The 23,319-nt window shown below is 41.9% G+C and overlaps 1 protein-coding gene across 1 annotated transcript in view; it reads right to left on the bottom strand.

Annotated features, from left to right (window-relative positions):
• CACNA1E (calcium voltage-gated channel subunit alpha1 E) overlaps positions 1 to 23,319 on the bottom strand; it is a 791,083-nt gene that overhangs the window by 374,834 nt on the left and 392,930 nt on the right. Inside the window, exon 7 of the mRNA XM_033915447.1 lies at positions 8,032 to 8,135. Within this exon, the coding sequence (XP_033771338.1) occupies positions 8,032 to 8,135 (104 nt within the window). The remainder of the gene's footprint in view (positions 1 to 8,031; positions 8,136 to 23,319) is intronic.

Here is a 23,319-nt window from a genome sequence, read left to right as displayed (position 1 = left end):
CTTATTCCTTCCAAATCTGTTGACACAGTCGAGTGAGGGCCATGATAGCACTTTGAGCCTTTTGATTCAGTTGGAATACCATTGATGCCAGGTGATTTGTTTTTCAATAAAACTTTAATTGTTGCTATGACTTCTTTTAAAATATCTGGTTCTTCTCCGGCTTAAGTTTCCAGTTCAATTTCCTCAATGTTGTCTTCGTTGCCTTGTTTGTATAAATTTTTTGTATATTTTCCCATCTCTTTTTAATGTTTTCTGAATCATTCAATAGCATTCCATTGGTGTCTTTAAGCATCCCCCCAGTCATAGAAACATAGAAACATAGAAATAGACGGCAGATAAGGGCCCACGGCCCATCTAGTCTGCCCACCTTAATGTCCCTCCCCTACCTTTGCCCTGTGAATAGATCCCATGTGCCGATCCCATTTGGCCTTAAAATCAGGCACGCTGCTGGCCTCAATCACCTGTAGTGGAAGACTATTCCAGCGATCAACCACTCTTTCAGTGAAAAAGAATTTCCTGGTGTCACCTCGTAGTTTCCCGCCCCTGATTTTCAACGGATGCCCTCTTGTTGTCGTGGGACCCTTGAAAAAAAAGATATCTTCCTCCGCCTCGATGCGGCCCGTAAGATACTTGAACGTCTCGATCATGTCCCCCCTCTCTCTGCGCTCCTCGAGCGAGTATAGCTGTAATTTGTCAAGCCGTTTTTCGTATGGTAGATCCTTGAGTCCCGAGACCATCTGGGTGGCCATTCTTTGCACCGACTCCAGTCTCAGCACATCCTTGCGATAATGCGGCCTCCAGAATTGCACACAGTATTCCAGGTGGGGCCTCACCATGGATCTATACAATGGCATAATGACTTCCGCCTTACGACTGACAAAAACCCTTCGTATTGTGACATTTCCGCTCCCCGAGACGGTCATGTCAGAGTGAAACCCTGATCTCAGTCTCTTACTCGAGACCAGACTCTCCCTGAGAAGGATCAGGAAGAAGATCCTGAAAGCCTAGCTGCCTACCCTGAGTCTTCTAGCCTAGAGCAGTGCCCTGAGTATAGGTTAACTGCCCGGCCCAGAAAAGCTTCCAGTCGCACTAAGGGGTTTAATCAAGCTCCCAGTGATATTCTGCCCTGTAGCCTGAGGGGGAGCCCAAGAACACACAAGCTAGGCACACAATCACCCAGTGTAGGGCGTGGCCCTAAGCCTGTTAAGCAGCTCTCCAGAGCATTAAAGGAGGCTGTCCAAGAGAGGCTGGCAGAGAGAGTTCTCCGGGCCAGGAGAAGGCCAGACCTCACTCCAGAGCCAATGGAGTGTGAGGCTCCAATGCCTCAGGAGCCAGCAGAGCCGCTGGATACACCAGAAAGCATGGACCTGGATGAAGGGTGTATGTCAGAGACCGTTATGGAAGAAGCCATGGATGTGGGCTTGGCAACTTTCCACTAAACACTGCAGGTACAAGGCTGTACAGGAATAATAGTGGAGAGGAGTTTTGGCAGAACTGATTTTGATTGTTTGTGCTTAGAGCAGTGCTGCAGCAGCCTGATTATCTGGCTACACTGTAGCTGTGCAGGAGCTCAAGAGAAGCCCAAAGGACTGTGAGCTAATCAGGGCTGGAAGTTTAGGAGCCTGCAGTAAGACTTCAGTTTTTGTCTTTTGTTTTTGCTTAAAGTTTACTTTATATTCAAGAATGTAAATACCAGGTGAAGAAACTGGACTGTGTTGGTTAGTAAGCCCAGGACTCCAGCTCAAGGCTGGATAATTGCCTAAGAGACTAATTGTGCTGTGTTTTTCAGAGACTGTGTGATCAGGTAGAGCAAACCCTAAAACCTGGACTGGAAGTATACCTGATAGAAAGCTTGCTGAGCTTTCACTGGACTGGGTGAAAGTTAAAAGTCTTTTTGTTTTCTGTTTTCTTTCTTTTTGCCCTTGTTTGGGAAGAAAGGAAACTTGGACTATAATAATATCTGATATGATTTATGTGGCAAGTGACTAATTAAACTTTTCACATTATTTTTTGTTCAACTTGACTCACGGTGCTTTATTTTTAGCAAAGCCCAAGATAGTGAGACACCAGTAAGGTCTCCCCCTTTGGGAGCCACGTCAGGGGTGTGCTACCCTCCACCGGAGGTCTTCTTAACCTTACCAAGACCCCGGCAGGTGACAGTATGCAGCCCATGATTTGTCTTGCCTTGGACGAAGCCTGCTCCACTTGATTGGCAGACTTCATGTCCTCACTGACGATTACCCCCAAGTCTCGTTCTGCTACCGTTTTTGCTAGGATCTCGCCATTAAGGGTATAAGACTTGCATGGATTCTGGCTGCCCAGGTGCATAACTTTGCATTTTTTGGCATTGAAGTTGAGTTGCCATGTCCTAGACCATCGCTCCAGTAGGAGTAGGTCGTGCATCATGTTGTCGGGCACTGAATCTTCGTCTGTTGTGCATTTGCCCACTACATTACTCAGTTTGGCGTCATCGGCGAATAATGTTATTTTACCTCGAAGCCCTTCTGCCAAGTCTCTTATAAAGAGGTTGGACTTTCTGCTGCAATCTTTGAGGGCTCCTTTTACAAAGGTGCATTAGGGCCTTAACACACGGAATAGCACGCGCTACAATGCCGTGCACACTAGCCACTACCGTCTCCTCTTGAGCAGGTGGTAGTTTTTCGGCTAGCGTGTGCTAATCCGGTGCATGCGCTAAAAACACTAATGCACCTTTGTAAAAGGAGCCCTTAGTTTATTTCATTAGAATTTGCAAATTGGCACTTTCTAAAACTAAACACTTCTTTCAGGTACAGTGGCAAAATAACATCAGATATAGGAAGACAGCTGAGCATTCCTGCACAGCAGATGGGCACTCTAAGGATTACTGCAGAGAATGTCATGTTAAAAGTCCCAAGTACAGATGTCACTATAACATAAGAACATAAGAACATAAGAAGTTGCCTCCGCTGAGGCAGACCATAGGTCCATCCTGCCCAGCGGTCCGCTCCCGCGGCGGCCCATCAGGCCCATTGCCTGAGTAGTGGTCTATACCTATCTATACCCTTCAATCCCTTTTTCTTCTAGGAATCTATCCAAACCTTCTTTGAAACCATTTAATGTTTTCTTGTCTACAACAGCCTCTGGAAGCGCGTTCCATGTATCCACCACCCTCTGAGTGAAAAAGAACTTCCTAGCGTTTGTTCTAAACCTGTCCCCTTTTAATTTCTCCAAGTGCCTCCTCGTACTTGTGGTGCCCCTTAAATTGAAAACTTGCTTATATTGGATGGTGAGCCCTCCAAAACCTACCTACCTACATAAAGATGACACCTGCAGGCATAAGGGCTATTGTTGTGGTGTACATGTGGGTACAGTAAGTTTTGGGTGGGTTTTGAAGGGCTCACCATACAATATAAGCAAGTTATAGTGACATTTGTACTTGGGACTTTTAACATGACATTCTCTGCAGTAATCCTTAGAGTGCTCGTCTGCTGTGCAGGAATGCTCAACTGTCTGAACAGTTTGTAAAGAACGCTGGCTGCTTGAACATCCAAAAAGATTGCTTTTGTGATTTTTTTCATGTGGACATCTTTATATTTGAGAATAGCCAAAAAAGATAGACGTACTAAGAACCAAAACATCTACATAGATCATTCTAAAAAAAAAAAAAAAAAGATAAGAGGCCTTGCTGTTTTGAGAATGGACATTTTCTCTACTGGATTTCTGGACATCTTTCCCAAAATGTCCAAACTCAGATGTCCTAATGAAAATGCCCCTCCACATGTATAAATTCATATTGAAAACTGTTGCAAGTTAGATATATATAATGGCCCTTAAATTTCTGCAGGTGGTCATAAAAGTTAATTTTATGACAGGAAAAGCACTTGGGAGCATTGTTATGACAATTTTACAAAGATAACATATGAACCTGTGTGCCTTTCTAAAATAACCTACCCAAAATCCCCAGCCTTAAGTCACAGCTGCTTCGAGGCATGAGTCAGTAAATATACAACACAGAAATTGCTTAACTACAACATTAAAATTACAGCAATAAATACACTAAACCAAGAAAATGTTTCGCTTATAAAACATTTCATGTCATTTATTGAACAGCGGTTAATGTAGATGGGTTTTAAAAGATTTAATAATAATAAGTTTATATACCGCAGGACCGTGAAGTTCTAGGTGGTTTACAATGATTAAAAATGCTACAAATTAAGTAAAACTAACAAAGTAAAAACTAGTGATTAACAACTCTAGAGATCAGTTATTGTGGAATAAGATTGTACAAATCAGCTAAGTACTTCAGGAACAGATATGTTTTTGGGTGTCTCCTAAATTCCCCATAAGTATTAGTAAGCATAAGTAATTGTTCTAGATCTTTACCCCATAATGCTGCCTGATATGAGAGAAGATGTTGATGATGATTTTTAAATTTACATCCTCTAACCAGTGGAGAAACATAATTCATGTGTGAGCTTTTCTGATGTCTATTGGTTGAGAAAGAGAAAAGATCAGTTATGTATTTAGGGGCTAAACCAAATAGTACCTTAAAGCAAAAACATCCAAACTTAAACTTCACGCCTCCATCAGCAACCAAAGCAGAAATCGGTAGGAAGGCGTTACATGATCAAATTTCTTCAACCCAAAAATCAGCCTGACTGCCACATTTTGCACCAGCTGTAATCGCTGCATATTCTTCTGGGAAATTGATAAATAGGCAATATTACAGCAATCAAGTTGACTTAGAAACATAGAAATAGACGGCAGATAAGGGCCATGGCCCTTCTAGTCTGCCCACCCTAATGACCCTCCCCTACCTTTGCCCTGTGAATAGATCCCATGTGTCGATCCCATTTGAACTTAAAATCAGGCACGCTGCTGGCCTCAATCACCTGCAGTGGAAGACTATTCCAGTGATCAACCACCCTTTCAGTGAAAAAGAATTTCCTGGTATCACCTCGTAGTTTCCCGCCCCTAATTTTCCACGGATGCCCTCTTGTTGCCGTGGGACCCTTGAAAAAGAAGATATCTTCATCCGCCTCGATGCGGCCCATGAGATACTTGAACATCTCGATCATGTCCCCCCTCTCTCTGCGCTCCTCAAGCGAGTATAGCTGTAATTTGTCTAGCCGTTCTTCGTACGGGAGATCCTTGAGTTCCGAGACCATCCGGGTGGCCATTCTCTGAACCGACTCCACTCTCAGCACATCCTTGTGATAATGCAGCCTCCAAAATTGCACACAGTATTCCAGGTGGGGCCTTACCATGGATCTATACAAAGGCATAATGACTTCCGGCTGATGGCTGACGAAACCCCTGCGTATGCAACCTATGATTTGTCTTGCCTTGGATGAAGCTTGCTCCACTTGATTGGCAGCCTTCATGTCCTCACTGACGATCACCCCTAAGTCTCGTTCTGCTCCAAGATTCTAAATGATGAATCATCAAAGTATGCTATTGAGATAGATATGGGAGAAGCCAATGCTTGTTCTGGGATTGGTAGTAAGGAATGTTGCTACTATTTTTTTGGGGGGGGGGGTTCTCATGTATTTGTGACCTGGATGAGCCACTGTTGAAAAGGATACTGGTCTAGAAGGACTACTGGTCTGATCCAGTATGGCTATTCTTATGTTCTTAATATGTAAATCATATTTCCTAGTATTCAGAACATTCCTCTGATTTATGAAGTCCACAATCACCCCTCACTCCACTACCTCTCCAAGGTTTAAATTTAAAAGCACATTACAGTTCTAGAATGCAAAATTTTGAAAGAGCAGAACAAAACAATGTCAGAATTATGAATCCCTCCTAATGAAAAAAATATTGTGTTATCAAATAATAAACATAAGTCATAACTTTCCCCAAAACAGAAAATACATAGCAAACATTCCTTCCCAGAGATCTTTAACTCTACACTAAGATCCTCTATTCAGAACCTCTCTTTAAAAATGCTCAGATATCATTAAAATGTACACATACAGAGCCAGGAATGAAAATACCTTTTGACTTGTAAGAGTACATTGAGTCTGGGACAATGCAATGATTTGAATCAAACTGTAATTGAACCAAGTTGACTTGGAGGATCATTTTCAATATGACATCTAAATCTGATTTTGGATGTTTGGGGTAACGTCTAAAAATCCAATAGAGAAAGTGGCCATTTTCAAACTTGAAAGCATCAATCTTTTTTTCTTTTTTTTCTCAAAAATGGCTATTTCCTAGAAGTGTTTGTTTTCAGTGTGTCCATCTTTTTGAACTATGTTTTAAAAAAAAAAGTCCAAATGAAAAAACACACATAAAACAGCCGTTGGGACATAGGAAGGACCAGCATGCTTAGCAGATTGGCCCAGAGCAGTGGGACGACCTAGGAAGCACTGCAGTGAACTTCATATAAAAGGTTCCAGGTACTAATCTCACCATAACCCCTTTATATTGTATTCTAAGTCCTCCAAAACTCACCCACAACCTACTGTACCCAACTGTATACCTCCCCCAATAGCCCTTATGTCCACAGGTATCACTTATTGGTCAGTACAATAGATTTTAGATGGGTTTTAGTGGGCTCACATTTTCCACCACAAGTATACTAGTTAGAGCAGGACATGATCCTGGGCCACCTTCTCTGTAGTCCACTGCACTGACCACCTGGCTACTTCAGAGACCTGCTTGCTTGCTACTCTAATAAGACTAGCCATAACAGTCACCTTGGTTGAAGAAATTGACTGGTTACCTGTGCGATTATGTATCATTTTCAAAATTCTAACTTTGGTGTTCAAAGTCATTTACCAATAGGCTTCCTTGGTATCTATCACAAACTATGACAATCTACCGACCGCTCAGAACTTTGCGATCTGAAGATGTGATACGATTGGCATTGATAGACTTCTCAAAAATGCATTATGAGAATACAAGAACTTCTGCCATTTTCATCATGGGATAACACTGTGGAACAAACTAACTGGACCGCTAAGGGCGCTATCTGATATTCAGAAGTTTAAAAAAAATACTTAAAACTGATTTATTTCTAGAAGCTTTTCAATAAAAAAATGTGTTGTTTAATGCTGGTTTTAGAATTAATTTTACGATGAGGATCTATTAAATTACATGTTTTTTTAAAAGATGTAACTAATCATTTGTAATTTAAGATGTCTGTATAAGTTTTGTCTGTTTCATTTTGTGTATGTTACTTTTGTAATGCCGCCTAGGAATAGGTGGTTGATAAATTTTTAAAATAAATAAATAACATCTGAAGCTGTCATACAGGCTGGTATCTACTGTTCCATTCACACCATTGGAAGGTGGAAGGGGCCAGTAACCATTAAGGGAGTAAGGGGGCCATGCTTTCATGCCTGCAGTTGTCATCTATCCAGTGGTTCCCAACCCTGTCCTGGAGGACCCCAGGGTCAATCGGGTTTTCAGGCTAGCCCTAATGAATATGCATGGAGCAGATTTGCATGCCTGTCACTTCCATCATATGAAAATCTCTGTCATACATATTCATTAGGGCTAGCCTGAAAACCCGATTGACCCTGGGGTCCTCCAGGACAGGGTTGGGAACCACTGATCTAGTCAGTTTGGCCACCTTTTGGCACTTATTCATTATTGAAAAAGGTCTATCGTCAACAACCAAGTTTTGCCCTGGATGTTTTCTACAATGTTCAATTATTGCACAAAAGCATCCAAATCATAACCTGCTCTACTCACGCCCAGACCATACCTATAGCACACTCCCTTGAAATTTAGATGCATTACAGATGAACAGCCTAGAAATCCTTCTAGAAAATGAGTTTCAAAAAGAGTGAATTGGAAGAGTTTGGCGAGAAAAACGTCCAAAAGCCACCTTATGCCATTTTTGGGAGGGTTTTTCTCCTTTGAAAATGAGCCCCATAGTTAAGACAGAGAAACTATCAAGATACTAAGGAGAATCAAGTTGGCCTGGCAAGAATAAGTATAAGCTGGTTTTCATTTTGCCATTTGAAAATAATATGTAATTGAATGAATAAAGATCACGAACCAATAAACATATTAAACATTTGTCTGAACTTCACTTACCCGGAAAGCACTCCCAGGACGAGATTAAGGACAAAGAAGGATCCGATAATGATAAGAGGAATGAAGTATAGCCAGTTCCAGGTGGCTCCTAAGGCATCATTGGTCTAAAGGAAAAATAAGAGATCCATACATTATAGTTCACTATAAAGCTAGAAAGTCAAGACTTTATGCCCAGCAACGGGGTATATATATAAAATTATAATCTATATAAGTACTTCCTACCACAACCTGAATTTTTGTCTTTTATTTAGAGACATGGGGTGTAATCCCTGATGTGAGACAATTTATAAAACTTTTTGTTGTTATTGTTATTACCACGCATAAGGGGAGGAGGGGGGTTTCTCAATCATTACTACTGTGTTTTCTGCTGGTGATGATGATTGTATTGTTTTGCATTGTTCACAGCCGCTTTTGTTTGCCTTTGTATTCGTTGTATGCCCTGTATTACTCTGGTTGACCTCATTAAACATGATTTTAAAAAAATAACTAGTTTTTAAGCCCGTTACATTAACAGGTACTAGAATAGATGTGTCTGTGGTGTCTTTCTTTCTATCTCTCTGTCTCAGCCGCTGTCTGCCTTTCTTTCTTTCTTGCTCCTTGACCGCTGTCTGTCTGTCTGTCTCTCTGGCCCCCTGTCTGTCATTCTTTCTGTCTGTGTCTCTCCCTGGCCCCCTGCCTATCTCCCTCTGGCCCCCCGAGCAAATCAAGATTGCTGCCTGCCCCCCAAAGTAGCCCCTTTTCCCTATCCCCTTCCACTTTTTTCTGTCTGTCTCTCTCCCTGGCCCCCTGCCTATCTCTCTCTGGCCCCCGAGCAAACCAAAATTGCTGCCTGCCCCCCAGCACACCCCTCCCACTAAAGCAGCCCCTTTTCCTTCTCTCCTCGAAGGATACCATCATGCCGTTGCTCTCACCGCCGCACGCGCCTCAAGCTGCCACATGCTGCAAATGGAACATGGCACGGAACCACAAATCACAGCGGCAGGGATCACGCCGTTTCAACAGCGCATGCACGGGTAAGGGTTTTATTATAGAGGATGTATGTATATTTCTGAACACATTCACCCTTAAGATAACAATTTTCAAATGATTTATGATTTTCATGCGTTATTAATAATGCATATTCTTTTGAAAAAAAGGCACCCCTTTTGCAGGGTGTACACGGTACACAAAAAGTGCACTATTCACCATAGAGAAGCTTATCCTGGACCCAAATTACCTATGTACTTATGACCCAATCTCAAATACACCATTTGTGGGGCAGATTATTGAAAATGCTATACTTGTACTGCTTTCAGATTTCTTGCTGACTACAAAGGAACCTGGATTCATTTCAATCTGGCTTCAGGCCACATTCAGACTGTTATAGTGAGCCTTGATGAAATGCAGCTATGCATGGACTATGGGCAGACAGCCTTGGTACGCTTCAGCCTAATTTGCTGTGTTCACTGCTGTCAACTACAATAATCTGATCATTAGTTAAAAAAAAAAAAAAAATCTGGGACTAGCAGGCCTGCCATTAGCTTGGTTCAACTCTTTCTCCCGTAAATATCCCCGGATTGTTTTACTGGGATCAGCATCATTGTCTCTTTCTCTTCTGGACGAGTACTACTTGTCCAGTACGCTGTTCAACATTTAGAGCCCCCTTAGGCAAAAATCATCAGAGACTATCAGCTCATTTACCTCTAATTAGGAATAAGCATTCATTAGCACACATTCAATTTGTCAGCAAGCCTTTAAACAGAATGGTGATGTTTTTATGCCCTTTTTTTTCCCTACAGGTACAACAGTTTGACCTATGGAAAAGAGCTTTTGTAAATTTAGGGCTGCAAGTTAATCACAGTTAACTCTGTGATTAATGAATGATTAATCATGATTTGAAAATAAATCATATTGCAGCACCTCCTCTCTCCAAATATCTCTTCTACTCTCAATCCCTGTACTTGGCATGATCCGGCATCTTCCCACTCCAAGCACAATTCAACATCACCAGCTTCCCACACGGGTCTATCTTAAAGACGGTATTCTGTTGCTCCATGGCAGCAGCAGCATTGCACATTTCCTACCTGCAGCCTGGTTTGAGACGTTCCTTCTAACTAATCCTGCCCATGCAGAGGAGGTGGGACGGGCCAGAAGCAAAGCTTTGGAGGAGGCCACAAGCAATGTATGTGCAACACTGCCATTGCCAAGGACCAAGGAAGACCAGCAGGGGATGGGATGAGAAGCAGATGTGGGTAGGGAGAAGAGAGTGAGCTGTATACCCATGAGAAGAACTGGAGGGGCCACCAGTTGAAGTTATGGCCAAGGTGGTGAGCTCCAGCCGCCACAAGGAGAGCTTGGCGCTGCTCATCAACAAGTTTGTATCACTGCTTTTGGGGGTGGAGGGGAGGAAGGGAGAGGAGTTAGACAGTTAGAGGGGTTAGACAGTGAGAGGGAAGTAGAAAAGAGAGATAATAGACTGCAGGAGAGACAGAGATAATGGACCTGGGGGTGGAAGGAAGAAAAATAGAGAGATGTTGGATCTGAGGGTGGGAGGGAAGGAGATTATTAGGCTTAGATGCACAAAACTCACCGTGTATTTAATGGATTGTTGATACTAGTTAAGCGTGGAACTTTAATGTTTTTTTTTTACTTTTTAAATAGCATTTCTCAATTAACTGCGCCGGTGGCAAGTCAAATGCGCACAAGACATAAGCGCGCGGACAATTACGCGCAGACAACTCAATGCTACGACAATTCAGTAGGGCATCTACTGGCTCCTAAGTTTAGGTGACATTTACAGAATTTCCCCTTAATTTATAGCAGTGTGTGTGTATGGGGGGGGGGGAGGGTGCCGGGGAGGGCGAGGCAGGAGGGATTGGGGCTGGGTGGCTATTCTCAGAGGGGGAGGGAGCATGACTTTTTTTTTAATGGGACTGATATTGTGCGTGTGTAACACACGCACGTCTGTACACATTAAAAAAAAGAAAAAGATGACTTTTTTAAAACGCTGCTGGCACCTACCAGACCTGTTGGAGATTTTGGAGCATCAAAAATTGAGCTTCATTTTGTGCACTGCCTGGGGCCATCGATCGGCGTGCTCATTTTAATACAGATGAGCTCCTTGTAATGTATTTACATTTGATTATTGGAGGCAGCTTCTTTTTGCCTGCCTTTATTCATTAGAGGGGATTTCAGTATGGTTTGTTTAGAGGTGCTAAACAGATTATGGTTTCTCAGATTGGGGAGTGGACCCATATAAATGAGGTCAATTGATGGAGGCTTGTTCGCTTGTTGATCTAGGGTGGGTAAAACACCCTTCAGAAAGCAATTATACATTGTGCAGTTGAGTTTAACACTTATGCATTGATTAGTTTCTTATCACACCTGAGTTGTATAATAGGATATAAGATTGTATAATTTTGTCTATTTGCTCAGATCACACGTTCTTCTCACTTGCATTTTCTCTGCACGACAGCTATGGAAAAATTTTGGGAACGTGGCAGATAAATAACACTGCAATAAAAGACACAGACTGTGTTAAACAATTAGTAGCAGAAGATACAGAATATTATCTGCAGGATAATGATAATTGTCAGGTGGGAGATGATGTATTATGAGATGCTCTGAATGTTGCCTATAGAGGCAAGTTTATTCCCTACGGGTGCCAGACAAAGAAAACAAGAACTCAGGAATTAACTAATAATATGTCTAAATTAGAGGCAGAAGGTAAACATAAGGGGTTATTAAAAGAATCTACACTGGAAGTTAAGCACCCCAGGAGACAAGTACAATAAATATTTACCTAAATGAAAAATTAGAGTATACATATGAAGGGTAACTCAGAAACACAATGCAGTAGGGGGTAAGATCGATAAGCTGTTGATGGCACAGTTGAGGCACAGATAAGCTAGACAGGGCTTCCAGAGGCTGTGATAGGACAGAGTACATTACGGGGTTTCAAAGAAGGATTGGATAAATTCCTGATGGATGCAGGGATTGAGGGATACAGATAGAGGTATAGATAGGATTATGTAATGGTATAGATAGAGGGATAAAGGGGTTTGAAGGGTTTTAGGCAAAGGATCACCTTACAGGTCATGGACCTGATGGGCCGCCACGGGAGCAGACTGCTGGGCATGATGGACCTATGTCTGACCCGAGCATAGGAGGCAACTTCTTATTGTCTTAGGGCCATAGCTCAGGAGTTCTTTGCAAGGCTCTTATCAAGGAGCAAACAAATAATCACTGTCAAGCACCCCCAGAACAGACATAATGGAGTCGATATTCAAACAATTTCAATGCCAAAAATGGCACTTACCCAGTCACCTGTTCATGAGCTAATTGCTCATTTTGGCAGTCCATAACCAGTTAGTGCTGCTGAAAATAAACCAGATAGCACCAACATGAAATCTGGCTATTTGGGGGCATTCAGTGGGGGCAAAGAGTCGGGCACTTGTTATTAAGTGCCGCTATTCATCACTTAACCACCAGGTTAACTGCATAAATTGGACCGCTTAGAAAGTCAGGCCTATTTTTAGGTGATAACCCGCAGCTGCGATCTGGACACCTGTGAAATTCAATGCCAGTGACCAGATATGGCTCTGCATTGAATTCCGGATATCATGCACATACATCCAGGGGTCAGAATTCAGGCGCACACAACTGTTTTCATACATGACAATCAGCACAATTATAAGGTGATCACAGCAGAAATGAATGAGAACAGTACCGGAGCTCCTTAGCTCTCTGTCCGCTCGCAATGAATCCTAAGCAATGACAACGGATAGACACCAGCTTTACTTCACAGGGCAGGCCTCACACAAGACATGGGGCTGTTACATAAATATGATTTCGGCAAAAAATCCCAGTAAGATGTTCAACAGCATTACCTACAGATGTTAGGAAACATAGAAAGAATGATGGCAGATAAAGGCCAAATGGCCCATCTAGTCCTGCCCTCCGCAGCATCCACCATCTCCTTCTCTCCCTGAAATATCCCATGGAGTCTGTCCCCATGATTGCTTGAAGTTCAGACACATTCGTTTGTCCTCGACCACCTCTGCCAGGAGACAACTATTCATGCATCTATCACCCGTGCTGTAAAAAAGAGTATTTCCTTAGATTACTTTCCAGCCTATAACCTCTTAAACTTCATCCTATGCCTTCTCATTCCAGAGCTTCCTTTCAAATGAAGAGATTCAACACATACCAGTTACACAACATAGATATTTAAACATCTCTAATATCAAATTTCCCTTCCTCCCACCTTTTTCCTTCAAAATATATATAGTAGTGAGATCTTATCTATCTCCATATGCCTTGTGATAGAAGACCACTGACCATTTTAGTAGCCTTCTTCTGGACCAACTCAATCCTTGTTTATATTTTTGAAGGGTATGGTCCTCCAGAATTGCAACACAATAGTCATAAATGAAGTCTCACCAAAGTCTTATACAGGGGCATCAATATCTCTTTTCGTACTGGCGCATACCTCTCCCTATCTACCCTAGGACCCTTCTAGCTTTCATGTTGCCTTTTCAATTTGTTTGACCACCTTAAGATCATCACAACCCCAAGTCCCGCTCCTCCTTCATTACAAAAAGTTATTCACCATTCACCCCTAAACTGTACTGTTCCCCTTGGATTTTGCCAGCCCAAATGCATGACCTGGCATTTCTTACATTAAATCTGGCTGCCAAAATGTTCAGACCATTCTTCAAGTTTGCTAGGTCTTTTCTCAGTTTATCCATACCAGCAGGGGTTGTGTACTCATACCGCAGATTTTGGTATCATCCAAAAGAGGCAGAATTGTATCCAGCAGCCCTTAGCAATATCACTTACAAAAAATGTTAAAAAGAACAGGCCGAAGAACTAAAACCTTGAGGCACACCACTTGGTATCATCCCTTTCCTCAAGAATCCCTCCATTGACCACTAATCTCTATTGACTTTTACTAACCAGTTCCTGATCCAGTCCATTACTAATTTATTACACGCCTATGTAGAAACACTGTCAAAGGCTTTGCTAAAATCTAAATACACCATATCTAGCACACTCCATCTATCCAATTGATCAGATTCTGCCTGACAAGACCTGCCTGTACTGAATCCATTTTGCCCTCAGGTCCTGTAATCCACTAGATTCCAAAAACACCTCTATTCTTTATTTTAAAAGCGTTTCCATTAATTTACTTACCACAGAAGTCAGACTTATGGCATCTTTTACAAAGCTGTTTAGTGCAGGCTGCTGCGGTAATGGCACCAAAGCCCATGGAGATTTAAGGTCTTACGGGACTGTTTGCCATGTGGCAGCCGCTAGCACGGCTTTGTAAAAGAGGGGAATAGTGGCTTGTAGTTCGCTACTTCTTCCTTACGTCCACTTTTGTAGAGAGGAACCACATCCACCCTTCTCCAGGTCCTTTGACTCTAGAGAAGCATTAAAAAGGGCAGCCAGGGAGCCACCAGAAACTTCCCTAAGTTTCTTCAGTACTCTTTGATGTACACCATCCCGGCTCCATTGCTTTGTCGACCTTTTGTTTAGTTAGCACCTCACAAACACAAGTCTCTGAAAATCAATCAGGATTTACCACACCTCCATCCCTAATAGTAAATATTGAAGAACTAAGGCCAGTACTGGGGCAGACCTTGCACAGTCTGTGTCTGTATATGGCCTTTTGGTGGAAGGAAGGGCTGGGGAGGGCTTCAATGGCTGGGAGGGTGTAGATGGGCTGGAGTGAGCTTTGACGGAGACTTCAGTAGTTGCCAACCTAAGCAGAGCTTTGGATTCTTGCCCAGAAATAGCTAGAAGAATAAGAAAAAAATTATATTGAATTAGATTGGGCAGACTAGATGGACCATTCGGGTCTTTATCTGCCGTCATCTACTACAGTTACTATGTGTGTTTGTTTTCTGCAGTCCACTCCCAGTGCTTCAGTGTGAACACAGAGCAGAAATATTTGTTAAGCAATCAGCTTTTACATATTTCTGCCCTTTACCTTTGAGTCCTCACAATGCCACTTATACTTCTTCCTATCACTAATATATCTAAAAAATGTCTCGTCTCCGCATTTTACCGTGCCAGCTATTTTTTCTTCCATTTGTATCTTTGCTTTCCTGACTCCTCGACCAGTTTCTCCTAACTATTCCAGAACATTTTGTCTGTCTTCCTCTTGCTGCGATCTTTGTAATTTTATTAAAGCTAAACTCTTTTTCCTTACTTCTCAATTTCTTTTTTTTATTTAAGAACCAACCCAAGATAGAGTCCCCAACAAACGAAGATCTTGCAATAGAGATTATATTTTCTTCCCAAGAGGCAAGTGGTTTCTTCCTAACCAATCAGAAAAAATGCAAGAATATAAAAGGTTGTTGAAGAAAAAAAAAAAGAGGCTTGTTTACAACAGATTCCAGGCATCTCTCTGGGATAAACACGTACTTCATCACACTTGCTTTAGGCACAGTTAATAGCAAAAGGCCAAATGTGTATTACAAAGCTGGGAAATAATCAGGAAAGGACCTCTCCCTAAAACAAAAATAATGCAATAAATATGGGTCTTGTAGCAGCATCTCAGAAATCTCTTAGCAAGAGCAGAAAAATATGCATTTTATATGTGGATTAAAGAGACACCAAGAAGTGCATTTTTTTGCTACTTCAGCTTGTCTGCAGTGTTCTTTGCTCACATGTTTTAAAGACAAATAGACTGTTTTCAGCCAAATTCTTTATATGTGAGGTTGCAAACCATTGGGCCCCTAGGAAGCGTGTTTGCCGAAACACGGACCGGTTAGGGTCCGGTTGGATTTTTTATCACAGTATTTTTATTATCATTGTACTTTTTTAATTGAATTTTCATGGTTTTAATATGTCAGTGTTTAATAAATTATCTCCAGAACATCTTGTATCCACATTTTTGGTTTTATTTAAAGAGACACCAGCCACAATATTAACTGATGATCCACTCACCAGACTTAGAATCATGCCTCCCGATAGTCACTGAGTTGTTGGAGGTAGTGCTGGAGCCTATTTAGGTCCCAACCGATATTCAGTCCAGTGTCTGATTATTGTCTGGGACCCATGTAACCAAATTATTGTGTCAGCTCAAAGTCCTCACTAATCTTCCTCCTAGCCCCTGAAAAAAGCTCCCCTTCCTCCTTCCTATCACCTCCCCCAGCTCACAAGACTATAAACTCTCCTCTCTCCCCCTCCCCGGATGACCCAAACTTCCACCCCTATGATGTATCACTGATGATCCTGGTAGGGGTAATTGCGAAGCCCATTCACTCTTGCTCCTTGTGCCTGCCTTCTGAAAATGGCTCACAAGACTAACCAAAGGAAGGAGAAACCCCCCTATCTAACAAAGTCAAAGAATACACAGAAGTAGGGGTGGACCAAGAACACTTTGTTTCTGTACAAAGTGTAGCATATAAAGTACTCTTTTATTAGAAAATCACCAACAGATAAAAAGATCTGACTCATTTGCGTGGTATGCTCACTTTGTGGCACTTTTTTTTAATGTAAGTAAACTTACACACGTGGTTTAGCTAAAAATTGCTGCTATGTTAGAGCTCAAAACAAATGAATTTGATACAAAAATGAGCCTCATTGTCTCCGGTGCAGACTAATCACATCTGATACTCTAAAGAGCCCTAGTCACTATCATTGGTTCCCTAAAGTAGTGTTTGCCCCCTTTCAATTGGTATACTGTATTCTGTTTATCATAAAACAAACATTGTGCTTTTCTGTTTGATTTACTGACATTGAACCACCTTTCCTGCATATATCTTTTTCATTTTATATTAAGGTTACATGCATGTTTATAAGCTTATACTCAAAATATTTCCTTGGCTGTTCCATTATGAATTGGATTGGATTTATTATATTTGACATGCTGCTTGTACGTGAGTATTAAATGGTTTACAATACTAATACATTAGTATTCAATCATTAGAAAAATTTCCCTCTCTGTCCCAGTGGGCTCACAATCTAATTATAGTATCTATATAAGTAGTATTTAAATACATGCTAGAGAAATATGAAGAGAAGAAAGAGGTGTATTGTGTATATTACAGGCATACAAAAAAGCAACATAGACTATGCAGACATACACAGACTATGGCGAATAATCGTATGGGGTTCCATAGTGTTGGTGGAAGGTAGGGGATTTCTTCAATGAATCATGATATGAGTCTCATTTGTTTTATAGAACTAACATGTAATCATCATGATTTAATTTTTTATTGTTTCTCTTAATATTAAATTATATGTATTACTAGTCTTTAAGCCCGTTACATTAATGGGTGCTAGAATAGATGTGTGTGTCTGTCTTTCTTTTTCTCTCTCTCTCCTTGGCCGCTTTCTGTCTTTCTCTCTCCTTGGCCGCTTTCTGTCCGTCTTTCTTTCCTCACCTGTCCACCATCACCCCTTGACTGCTCCCCCTGTCCAGCAGCAGCCCTTCTCCCTTCCTTTTACCTCCCCCCTGTCCAGAAGCACTCCTTACTTGCTCCCCCTGTCCCTCTTCCCTGCTCCCCCTGTCCAGCATGTGGCTCCTCTTCTTTAAAGCAGCCTACTGAGGATCGCAGCCGGTTGTAGCGAACCTCGCAGGCCGCTCTGCACCTCGGTAGCACGTTCCCTCTGACACAATCCCGTGCGTCAGAGGGAACATGCTACCAAGGTGCAGAGCGGCCTGTGAGGTTCGTTACATCCGGCGATCAGAGGCGAAGCAGCAGCAGTTGGTGAGTGAGGGTGGGAGGGGGGAGTCGCCGGCGTGTTCCCTGCCTCCGTGTTCTCCCTGCTTCCATGTTCTCCCTGCCTCCGTGTTCAAAAATTGAATTCGGCATGGAAGCCCACCTCACGGAGGCAGGAAACACAAAATCCTAAGTGCGCATGCGCGCTTAGGGTTTTATTATAGAGGATATGTATGCTTTCATACGTACATACATGCATACTTGTTCACACCCCCTACTCTTTTCTTTGGTTGTCATAGTTAATTCCATTTATATCTGACATACTTGTAATTACTAATTTCTTCATATACTGATTATTTTTTGTGTTCAGTTTTTGATTTGTAGAGCATGTGTGACCCATGAAACAGGCAGTTATCAATTGAAACACTTCCCCATGTTGGGTCTTATTATCAAAAACTAATCACCCCAGCAGTATACAGTAATATAGTAGAAATCAAACAAAAATACCGCTACTAGCAGACAATACACATCAGTATTGTTAGCCCGACACACTTGAAGGGCTATGGCCTCAGAATCGGAGCCTACGCACAGCAGTGAAAATCACAAACTGAGGATAATCCGGGTAGTAATACATCTCCTGCTCCTGTGACCGAGTGAAGTGATTGAGCCTTGATTTTGAATGTCCTGGTGGCCCTGACGCAGCGGATGTCTAAAATTCCCGCAAAACACTGGCCGCGTCGGTAAACAAACACTAGTGACTGAATTTCTCTTTAAAGACAAGTCAGCAATAAAATAAGTCTTTTTTGGTCTATGTTTTTCAAATCCTGGCTTGCACTTACACAAAGTATCCCTGAAAAAGTTTTTTCAAGTTCAGGGTTTAGTCTTAGCTCTATTGAAATGCTTTAGAAAACTATTTAAAAAAATTTATACACCGGCCAATGATTGGAGCAGGAGCTGTATTACTACGCGGATTATCCTCAGTTTGTGATTTTCACTGCTGTGCGTAGGCTCCGATTCTGAGGCCATAGCCCTTCAAGTGTGTCGGGCTAACAATACTGATGTGTATTGTCTGCTAGTAGCGGTATTTTTGTTTGATTTCTACTATATCTGGGTCTTATTATCAGTCGGTGCTTTGCCAGTATAAGAGCGATTTATATTCTACACCTGTTCTTACTGCAAATGGCTGCCATGACTTTTGTGGTACTTGATATTCTGTAATTAAATATATACTTATTCATTCTAATAGCCCACATTTCTAGATGCGCAAAATGCTCAAGAATGGGAAAAGAGCCCAAATGAAGAAAATAAAAAAGCAACAGAAAACAGAGAGTAGATTTAAATGGTCAATATTCTAAATGGAGAAGGGTAAATAGTGGGGTTCCCCAGGGTCTGTGCTGGGACCGCTGCTTTTTAACATATTTACAAATGATCTAAGGGATGAGAATAACTAGTGAGATAATTAAATTTGCTGATGACACAAAGGGGCAAATTCTATAAGAAGCGCCAAAAAGTGGGGCACCGTTCAGCGCGATTCATGTAAAATTGGGAGATGTTTAGTGAATCACGTTGAGCGGCACCTATTTTGGAGGAGCCCAATAAATAGGCCAGCTCTAGGCACAACTAAAAACTTCGGGTGCCCATGCGAGCGCTAAGCACGCTTAAGAGTAGCAATTCTGTAACAAAACGCTTAACATGAAGCCACGCCACGCCTAACATGCTTTGCGCCTATTTTTTGAAGGCCACCTAAATTTTTAGGGAGGCACCTTGTTAAAGAATCACTCTTTCATGATAGGCGCCTATATTTCAATAAGTGCTGATTAAAAAGCTTAATTGAGCTTGTTATTCAATTTAGATAGGTGCCTAACTAGTTGGGCGCCTCCAAAAAAGGTGCCTAACGTTAGACGCCATGTTTGAGAATTTAGCCAAAGTTGTTCAAGAGTTAAATTGCAAGAGTACCTTGTGAGACTGGGCATCAAAATGCAGATGACGTTTTCATGTGAGCAGGTGCAAAGTGATGCATGTGGGAAAGAGGAACCCAAACTATAGCTACGTCATTCTTCCCAGGAAAAGGATCTAGGTGTCATTGTTGAGGATATGTTGTAACCCTCAGCTCAATGTTTGTCAGTGGCTAAGAAAGCAAATAGAATCTCAGGAATTATCAGGAAAGAAATGGAAAACAAAGATGAAAATGTTATAATGCCCTTGAATTGCTCTATAGTACGGTCGTACCTCGAATACTGTGTGCAGTTCTGATTACCGTATCTCAAAAAATAAATATTTAGCAGAATTAGAAAAAGTACAGAGAAGGGTGACAAACATGATTAAAGGAATGAGACATAGAAACACGATGGCAGATAAAGGCCAACTGGCCCATCTAGTCTGCCCATCTGTAGTAACCATTATCTCTTTCTCTCTCCGAGAGGTCCCACGTGCCTATCCCAGGTCCTCTTGAATTCAGACACAGTCTCTGTCTCCACCACCTCTTCCGAGAGACTGTTCCACACATCTACCACCCTTCCTGTAAAAAAGTATTTCCTTAGATTACTCCGGAGACTATCACCTCTTAACTTCATCCTATGCCCTCTCATTTCAGAGCTTCCTTTCAGATGAAAGAGGACTCGACTCATGCGCATTTACATTACGTAGTTATTTCAACGTCTTTATCATATCTCCCCCTCTCCCGTCTTTCCTCCAAAGTATACAGATTGAGATCTTTAAGTCTGTCCCCATTCGCCTTATCATGAAGACCACATACCATTGTAGTACCTTCCTCTGGACCGACTCCATCCTTTTTATTATCTTTTTGAAGTGCAGTCTCCAGAATTTGTACACAATATTCTAAATGAGGTCTCACCAAAGTCTTATACAGGGGGCATCAATATCTCCTTTTTCCTACTGGCCATACCTCTCCCTATGCAACCTAGCATCCCTTCTAGCTTTCACCGTCACCGTTTCAACCTGTTTGGCCACCTTAAGATCATCACATACAATCACACCCAAGTTCCGCTCTTCTGTCGTGCGCATACGTTCTTCACCCCCTAAACTGTACCATTCCCTCTGGTCTTTGCAGCCTAAATGCATGACCTTGCATTTTATAGCATTAAATTTAGCTGCCAAATTTCAGGACCATTCTTCAAGCTTGCCTGGTCTTTCTAATGATGAAAGGCTACAGTGGCTAGGGCTCTTCTGCTTGAAGAGACAGCTTAGGGGTGATATGATAGAGTTCTATAAAATACTGAGTGGAGTGGAAAGGGTAGATGTGAATCGCTTGTTCACTCTTTCCAAAAATAGTAGGACTAGGGGGAATGTGATGAAGCTACTAAGTAGTAGATTTAAAATAAACTGGAGAAAATATTGTCTTCAAACAATGTGTAATTAAACTCTGGATTTGCTGCTGGAGAATGTGGTGAAATCAGTTAGCTTAGCAGGGTTAAAAAAGATTTGGATAATTTCCTAAAAGAAAAGTCCTTAGGCCACTATTGAGATGGCTTGCTGAAATCCATTGCTTATTCCTACAATAAGCAGCATAAAATCTGTTTTATTACTTGGGATCTAGCTAGGTGTTTGGGAACAGGATACTGGGCTTCATGGGGCCTTCAGTCTGTCCAGGTATGGCAATTCTTATGTTCTTGTAGACAAACATGACAGCCTCACCAATTTGCTGCATTTCTTTGAAGATGTCAATAACATATGGATAAAGGCAAGCTCATTGATGTAGTAGTGTATCTAGATTTTCAGAAGGCTTTTGACAAATTTTCTCATGAGAGACTCTTGAGAAAATTAAAGTCATGGGATAGGAGGCAATGTTCTGTTGTGGATTAGGAATTAGTTATTGGACAGAAAACAGAGGGTAGGGTTAAATGGCTATTTTTCTCAGTGGAGGAGGCACAGGCATCTGTATTGGAACTGGTGTTATTTAACATATTTATAAATGATCTGGAAATTGAAAAGAGAAGTGAGGTGATCAGATTTGCAGATGATACAAAACTGTTCAGAGTGGTCAAAACATATGAAGACTGTGAAAAATTGCAGGAAGACCTTAGGAAATTGGAGGACTGGGCATCCAAATGGCAGTTGAAAATTTAATGTGGACAAATGCAAAGTGATGCACATTGGGAAGAATATTCCAAATCATAGTTATCTGAAGCTAGGGCCCACCTTAGGAGTCAGCACCCAAGAAAAATATCTGGGTGTCTTTGTAGACTATCTTCTACCCAGTGGGTGGCTGCAGCAAAAAAGCAAAGAGGATTCTAGGAATTATTAGGAAAGTCCGAAATTATTATAATGCCTTTGTATCACTCCATGGTGTGTCCTCGCCTTGAGTATTGTGTAGGGTTACCAGATTTTACTCCTGCAAAATCCAGACCCATGGCCCCACCTCCAGGCCCACCCAGTTCTACCCAGCCCTTGTTTCACCCAAGTCATGCCCTGTTCCACTCTAGCTGCGCCCCCCACTAACCTGTTCTCGTCAGTGGGACTGCATCTGCGCATATGCAGATGCAAAGCAATTACATCGCATGCATGTGCGCATGCATGTGACATCATTGCATTGCATCCATGCATGTGCAAATGCCCTCCCGTTGTGGTCCCGAGATGGAAGCTTTTCAAACTTGGACAAAGTGCCGAATTTTGGAAAGCCGTCGGATGCCTGGATATGTCCTTTAAAAAGTGAACATGTCCGGGTAAAATCCGAACGTCTGGTATTCCTATTGTGCACAGCTCTGGTTGTCATATCTCAAAAAAGACATAGTAGAATTAGAAAAGGTTGAAAGAAGAACAACCAGAAATGATAAGAGGGATGGAACTCTTCTCGTATGGGGAAAGACTAAAGAGATTGAGGCTCATTAGCTTGGAAAAGAGACGGCTGGGGGGCGGGGGAGGGGGGGAGTAGATATGATTGAGGACTACAAGATGCAGAATGGTGCAGAATGGGTAAAAGTGAATTGATTTTTTTACCCTTTCAAAAACCAGAGGACACTCAATGAAATGACATGGGAAAACTATAAAATAAACAGAAGGAAATATTTTCTTAGCCAAAGAACAGTTAAGCTCTGGAACTCATTGCCAGAAGATGTGGTTACAGCGATTAGAGCCGTTGGGTTTAGGAAATGTTTGGGCAAAGTCCTGAAGAAAAAGTCCATAGAGTGCTATTGACTACTGTTGGAAACATCAAACTGGGCTAGATGGACCATTGTTCTGACCCAGCATGGCTGTTCTTAGTGCAACAAAAAGGCTATATTATGTTGTTGATATTTCAGCATCTTATTGATAACTCTGTTATTCAGTTTAGTACAGCGTATTATCTAAAAATGCTCTTCTGGAGGCTTCAGCCTTTTACTCTTTATCGACGTGATCTGCCATATGAACATAACTACCTTGTCTTTTGGCCCTTACACCCCAGTGTGGGCTTGCATGCCGACTGCTCGAGCTCCATTCTCACTTTATCTTTTTCATGTCTCAAATGAACCCTGTAATCAGTAATAACGCATGAACGATAGCCAAGAGCTGTGTGGGAGCACACCTGTGTTGAAGTGCCCTCCCTCCTTACAACTGCAGTTACACAGTGTGATGTTTTTCGACTTAAACATGAACAAGTGCAGGCAGCCCACCCACATCTCTGTCAACACATGTG

Source organism: Geotrypetes seraphini, chromosome 12 (genome assembly GCF_902459505.1).
Source record: "Geotrypetes seraphini chromosome 12, aGeoSer1.1, whole genome shotgun sequence".
NCBI lineage: Eukaryota > Metazoa > Chordata > Amphibia > Gymnophiona > Dermophiidae > Geotrypetes > Geotrypetes seraphini.
Note: the sequence above shows the minus strand (reverse complement) of the source record. Positions and strands in the feature narration are given on the sequence as shown.